General features: G+C 33.9%; 1 protein-coding gene across 3 annotated transcripts in view; it reads left to right on the top strand.

Annotated features, from left to right (window-relative positions):
* LOC108743123 (uncharacterized protein PFB0145c) overlaps window positions 1–6,915 on the top strand; it is a 34,195-nt gene that overhangs the window by 11,658 nt on the left and 15,622 nt on the right. The window contains exons 1-3 of one of the 3 annotated variants that reach the window (XM_018478576.2): window positions 778–1,380; window positions 1,551–4,184; window positions 4,275–5,458. In XM_018478576.2, coding sequence (XP_018334078.1) covers window positions 1,325–1,380; window positions 1,551–4,184; window positions 4,275–5,458 — 3,874 coding nt within the window. In that variant the 5' untranslated portion in view covers window positions 778–1,324. Of the gene's footprint in view, window positions 1–777; window positions 1,381–1,547; window positions 4,185–4,274; window positions 5,459–6,915 lie in introns of those variants that run through there. The other 2 variants (XM_025979287.1, XM_025979286.1) reach the window with 2 other exon arrangements.

The raw sequence follows: 6,915 nt of genomic DNA, 5'->3' as shown, positions 1-6,915 counted from the left end.
GTTGCATTATTATCACCACATATTATTTAATTTAGAAAGTCTTCCTTAAAGCCACTATTTCTCTATTCAATCAGGTTTAAGGATGGGATAGAAAAAAAATTTTTTTTAATGTTTGTAGATATCCGTAACAGCCTTATTTTTTGTTTCGAATTTAAATAAATGTCTAACTATTGTATGAAGTAACTTTGATTAACCATATATTGTAAGAATAACTACAACCAGATTAATGAACAGCATCAGAATAGAATGCGACATTTTGTGTTCGACAAAATCCGTAAGGATATTACAACTTGTCAAGTTGAACTGCTGAACCTTCTGAGACTGAACCCACGGCGTATCTACCCTACTCTACGTGATAGACACTTAACAAAACAAAACAAAAAGTTGAAATAATACTCAGTATTTTACAGATGGCGTTCATTACGCGGTTTGTAGTAATTCATAAAACGCTGTCAATTGGTGTGTCACTGGGCAGGTTGCGCTGCCTAGTGGCCACTTGACGAACTAGCGCCAAGGTGCCTGTTATGTTTGTTGGCATGACAAATTCATAGCCAAATTAAGTAATTAAAGAAAGTATTTTTGATTGAAATTGAATAATTAATAATGAAGTTTGATATTATGAAGGGTTCTAGAGCAAGGTTTTCTTCAAAAAAGTCTACAAGTAAAATAAAATTGTGTGGTTTTATGAAATCACGGTGCAAGTGAAACTTTTCGGATTGTTGGCAACTGTAAATTTTCAGAAAATTATTCGATTTATGGTATAAAAATTAAAATTGCATTCATAATCTTATCTTAATGATTGGAAAATGGGAATGATAATGGGCAATCAATAGTAGACAAAAATCCAACTCACGATTAAAACAATCAAATACCGCGGCACTTGCACCAATAAGTGAGAATATAAATGCTACACGGTTAGCTCATGCGAACCATGGGCCTTGGCTGCTCCCCTGAGCGCGTTTCACTTTTATCTCTACTCCGCGGCCGGTCGCAATGCGGTTGCGATAGATGGACGAAAAAATTTGAGGCGATGTAATAAACGTTTCACTTAAAACTATTGCAGTATATTAACGTGATTAGTGCAGAGTGCAAAATTTCGACATTTAGGGGTCGATTAAATAAATTTAAAAGCTTGATTTATCTATAAAAACATTTTAATTACTTATAATATTAATAGTAGCATAAATTTGGAAGACAAAATTATAGCTGACACCCTAGGAGTAGTTATATCAATGGCCACGAACCATTTAACAAAAGGCAATAGCTAGAGTTCAACGTGCTCTGCCGATCATGTATTAATCTAACAAAATGTAGCATTCTACAGATGGCGTTCGTTATGCTGTTCGTAGTTGTTCATAAAACACTGTCTAAAGACAGTAGGTACAGTTGGCATGTGTTCTGCCGGTATTGTCTTCGAGTGCTGACGAGATAGATCCTCGAAATCGTGATCCATGTCTGGCAGTTTCGCCAGAATAAGTTCAATACTATTTCAACTTTTTTTTCTTGTAATGTTACGTTGAAAGATTTTTTTTTTCTTCATTGTCCAGTAGGAATACTAGAGAGTCTTTTATCGTAATCAACACTACTGATCAACCGCCAAAAACTGAAAATATGGATTGCTATGTTACAACTGCAGTTAATGATAGCCATACAGATGAAGGTATGAGTTCAGAAGCGAAACCAACTGTTCACATAAAAGAAACCACCGAGATGACATTAAATGAAAGTGAAAATAGTGTTAACATTAACGACATGGATGATATAAACCCTTGTAAAATACAAGAAAACAACGTAATGGAAGTGATACCTAGATCTTCATCATCGAACAATTTAAATGCAATTGAAATTCGTCATTCTTCCTTAAGGAGTTGTACCGTATTTGGCACGGATATAATCGAGGCCGATGAGCAAAATCGCGAACATAAGAACGATGTGAACATTCAGCGTCGGAGTGAAAAAGAAATTAATGATAGAAAAACTGATTTAGCAATTGCCGATAAAAATTTGGAAAGCGAAAACGAAATAAAGAGTGTTTGTTTCGATAATATGATTAAAGATATTATTATTGATCCTCTAACTAGTAATTCTTCACAAGAAAATGCTTCCTGTAAAGTTGACGGCGTTTCGACTGTTATTTCAGAGTTTAGAAATGAAAGCTTAAAGTCGCAGTCGTCGCAAATGTTAGCCAATGAGCCGTATCAATGTGCTAGTACCGATCAAAATTGGAATGGTGAGGATAAAAATGAATCATTAGATGAAACTGAGATTTTAGCAGAACAAAGTGAAGTTACACAACTACAACAATTCAGCAGTAAGGTAAATAGTGAAGAAAAAGTAGGAACCGAAGCACCACTTCAACCAAAAAACAATGACTACTCTCATAAATATGAGAAGGATGATTATTCTCTCATAAATGATGACGACGTTTTTCAGAAAACAACAGAATCTCAACTAAATGTGAAATCAGCTCTAAGAGACGATGAAAGAGAAAAGTTAGACCAGGAAGATAATACTGTTGATATAACAAAGAACATTTTTATCACATCTGATGTTGCTACTCAAGAGAATATTAATGCAGTAGGACAAAGCCCATTACATTGTATTGTGGAAACATCTAGTTTTCCCTCTGTTTCAAATAAGCCTATCCTTAATGAATGTTCGGACATAAGAGATGAAAAATTAATCGCAATTGAAAAAGAAATTGAATTGAAAAATGTTTCTGTATTAGAAACGCAGAACGAATGCTTTCCTCCTCAGCTGGAAGATGATATAGTTTCAAGTGATTGTAATGTATCTAGATCAGAAATTTTTACTCCAAAACAGCTTAATCACTCGGTTAACCAAAAAAACAATGATCCTGTTGACGTTTCAAATAATCAAGATCACAGTGAAGTCTCCGCAATACAATTAGAACAAAACGAAAATAGGTTACCAGATGAAAATGACGTTCATCTTAACAAAACGGAATTAAACTCTTCCGGATTTGAGAAAACTGATATACAACCAAATGAAGGTGATTTGTTTACTGAACATAAACTTGTAATTGATTTACCTTTAGACCAGACAAAAATCATAAAACCAGTAATAAATGAGGCTCAAAAGTCAGAAAGGAAAAGTATCAGTTACTCAAAAGAAATCAAAAAGATATTCGAAAGTGAGGATGCTACTCAATCGGCTGTGGCTTCAATACTTTCTGAAACAGTTGCAATATCGGATTCCAATGAGATACAGACGTCAAATGCTAATATTTCTCAACTTTCATCTGATACTAACAACACTACTGATAAGTCGACAAGTCCAGAAGTAATAATTACTGAAAATAATGAGACGAATATTATCGAAACCGTACAATTTTTCGCATTTGAAGTTGAAAAACCTATCGAAATTGGAATTAAAAAAGCCAAAGAATTAAATGAAGTAGTTTCATCATCCGAAATTTTGGCATTTTCCGACACACACAATAAAGAAGGTTCCTATTCTAAATCAGTTCAGACGCTATCCCACTCAGACGAAGTATTAAAACAGCCTTTACAGGTTGATATAACAGAGCATACAGATTGCTCTGAAAAAAGTGAAGAGCAAATATCAACCAGTGTCGATGGTGAGTGTGAGGCTAAAAACTCATTGAAAATTACTATTACAAAAAATAAATTTGATAACATGCATTCGATACTTAAAATTTATGATCCTAAAGATGCGCACCTTACCCACGAGCAAAACATTAATGAGGAAGTAACATTAAAACAAAATGAATATGCTCGTGGAGAAAGTATCGTTCCGAAAATTACAATTAAACCTATTCCGTCGACTGAAGGCGATTTTGGTCCAAAGTATGAAATAACTTCAAAATCTGACACAGATGATTCCTCAAATAAGCACTTTACCGTGGAAACTGTCGAAGGACAAAGTAGCCCTAAATTACGAATAAAGTCAGTATACACCGACGTAACGACAAGTACTCTAGACGTTTGTAAAAAAAACAAATTCAGCGAAAGAGAAATACTCGTTCCAAGGAAAATCACGCTGACAATGAAATCTAAAATTGAAGACATTGCATTGAGCTCGAAATTAACAAAATACTCTAAAACTGGCGAAGAAGTGGCAGCTTCTCATAGTCCAAAGATAACCATAAAACCCATTAAATTGCCGGAAGAAACTCGAGAAGAACTTTCAAGAAGTCAAAGGTAGGTGAAGTAAGTTTATATATACATGAAAAAAAAAGTAACAAGCTGAATTTGATATCTATAGGTATATTAATATTATTTTTATTCTAGTCCAAAAATAATATTCAAATCATTGTCGAAATTGCAAGAACAAAATAGCAAAACCACTGAAACTCATGGAAGGCAAAGCCCCAGAATAACAATTAAACCTGTAATAAAACCTGACGATTCGGAATCATCTAAAGAACTCAAAACATGCCCCAAAATCACTATAAAACCGATATCAAAACCAGAAAATGAAATAAGCGATGAGTTGCAATCGCGTAAATTATCATTGAAAAGTAGTCAGGAAATGAACCGATATGATGAACAGATGTATACAACTCCACGTATTACAATAAAACCTATTAAATGCGATAAAGATATAGAGTGTCATAATGTTATGAACAGTAACGTTCACACGCCCAGAATTACTATAAAACCTATTGTCAAGCCAGATCATTCTGGGAAAGCTTTTAACAAATACTCGGAAGATGCAAATAAAGAAGAAAGAAGACATTCGCCACGTCTTGTTAACAAATTATTAACGAAAAATGACGAAGAATTCAAATGTGATTTTTTGTTACCAGCAGAAGAAATTGAAGTAAAGAAAGGTCCTAAATTAACTATTAAACCCGTAGTTAAACCTCAAACTTTATTGGAAAACGTAGACCAAATTGGTGATTCGTCTCGTCACATTAAATATGTTGTTGATTCTTTGGAAGAATTTAAAGAAAAGAGAAATACATCTGAGTCTAGTAATATTCCTACGGTAACAATTAAACCTATAAATAAACCTGACACTAAAGAGACTCAGTATCACAGCGCAAGTTCATCAAACCTTATTGAAGAGAATATAGTTATCCCAAAAATTACAATTAAACCAGTGGTTAAACAAGAGAGTCACATTGAAGAAAAAAATACACCCAAAATAATAATCAAACCTTTAATAAAGCCTTCAGAAATTCAATCTGTGACGTCCACCGCAAGCGGTGCTGCACAGTCAGAGATAGTCTCTTTCGTAAATAAATCGAATATCGGAGAAGTAATACCTGATATAAAGCGAATTAAACTGGACTTGTCGTCTAGAGGGGAGTCCCACGAATCACCTACCACCGAATCGTCAATAACGTCACAGCTGAATTCTTCAAAAATTACTGAGTCAAAAAATTATCGAAAAAACGTCGGAGAAGTTGAACTTATAGATTTTGAAGATCAGATTAAACAAGAGCGAATTGTTTTAAAAATTAATAAGGGTACAATCTCTTCTCCATCAAGAAGTTCATCTGATAAAATTGAAAAATTAACTCGATTAAAAACGAAACTTGCTAAAGATAGCATTAAAAGAGGTTATTCAGAACATATAAATTACGAAACTAAAAAACAAAAAATTGAAATGGGTGACGTTACAATTAGCCTAATCGACTCTGAAGATTCTCATGATAGTTCAGATAACGTTTCTAAAATTGGAGCAAAACCAAACGAACTGGATCGAGACTACAAAGATTCCGTTGAAATTATACCGTTGGATGCAATAAAGAAGAAAATAGAAAGAGTAGACGATGTAGTGGTGGTGGTGGATCCGTTAGAAGACATCCCTGTTTTTGAAATAACTCCCGAAACAGCGGCTGTCATGAAACAAGCGACTCACCTTTTAAAACCAGGAATATCAGTTAGTAATATTTCCACTACCACAACTCCTTTGTCGCGTAAGCACATATGAACAAGGACAAATTTATAAAGTACTAACACATGTAATTTTGGTAGCTATTCAGACGCAGACTCCAAGAAAAAGAGGGCGCCCCAGAAAAGTTCCTCTGGAAGTTCGGGAAGAATTTAAAGATCCTCCGAAAGAGGAGCAGGAATCAGTTCAGATATTCGAACAAAAGACGTCCTCCAGACCGAAGAGGAGTTGCCGAGGACAATCTGTACGAAATACTTTAGGAATCAAGCCAAGAAAACCGAGAGGTGGTGGTAATAGAGGGAGAGGACGTGGACGGAGGGGTGGTAAACAAGGAATCGTAATGAAATTGACTATGGACGCCCTGAGTTTTGAGGAGAAGGAGGAGGCAAGTTGTTATCCTACAATACATACATACATATAATAAAAGTGTTTTAATTTAGATTTGATAGCAAAAACATTAAACATAATCTCCCGAAATTAATGAAAGCGGGATTCGCATCGTGTGCACTTCTATTCTTTCCTTCTTTAGTGTTTCTTTACTAAATTAAAATAGCTAAAAATAATAAGACAGTGAATATTTTGGTTAGTTATAACAGAAAAAAAATAAAATAAAGCATAAAATTGTTTATTTATTCATTTCATAAGCATTTTACAAAATTGCAAAACGCACGTAATCTTTCAATTTTTCGGTAAAAGAAATGCTGATTTTTTATAAGTAAAAAAGTTATAATAATAGATCCATACAAAAATAAATTATTACGTGCGACAAGTCCAGATGCGTATTATACGTTAATTTTCAGTTATATTTAGAACTTGACCGAAATTATTGACTGTAACTTCTAAGTGTTTGTGTAAATTAACCAAATAATAACTTCTTATAAAAATAACGCCTTGTTCAATTTAGGGTAAGTGCAATAATTTAAGGGTTATTATTTTTATTATTATTCTTACATGCTGTTGGACTTTATCGTATTTTCTTTAGGAACCGCAAATACCGCCAGAACAAATAGAAGAGGCCATAGTTTCAGA

This window comes from Agrilus planipennis, unplaced genomic scaffold (assembly GCF_000699045.2).
Source record: "Agrilus planipennis isolate EAB-ADULT unplaced genomic scaffold, Apla_2.0 scaffold20, whole genome shotgun sequence".
Taxonomy (NCBI): domain Eukaryota; kingdom Metazoa; phylum Arthropoda; class Insecta; order Coleoptera; family Buprestidae; genus Agrilus; species Agrilus planipennis.
This window is presented reverse-complemented; position numbering and strand designations above follow the sequence as displayed.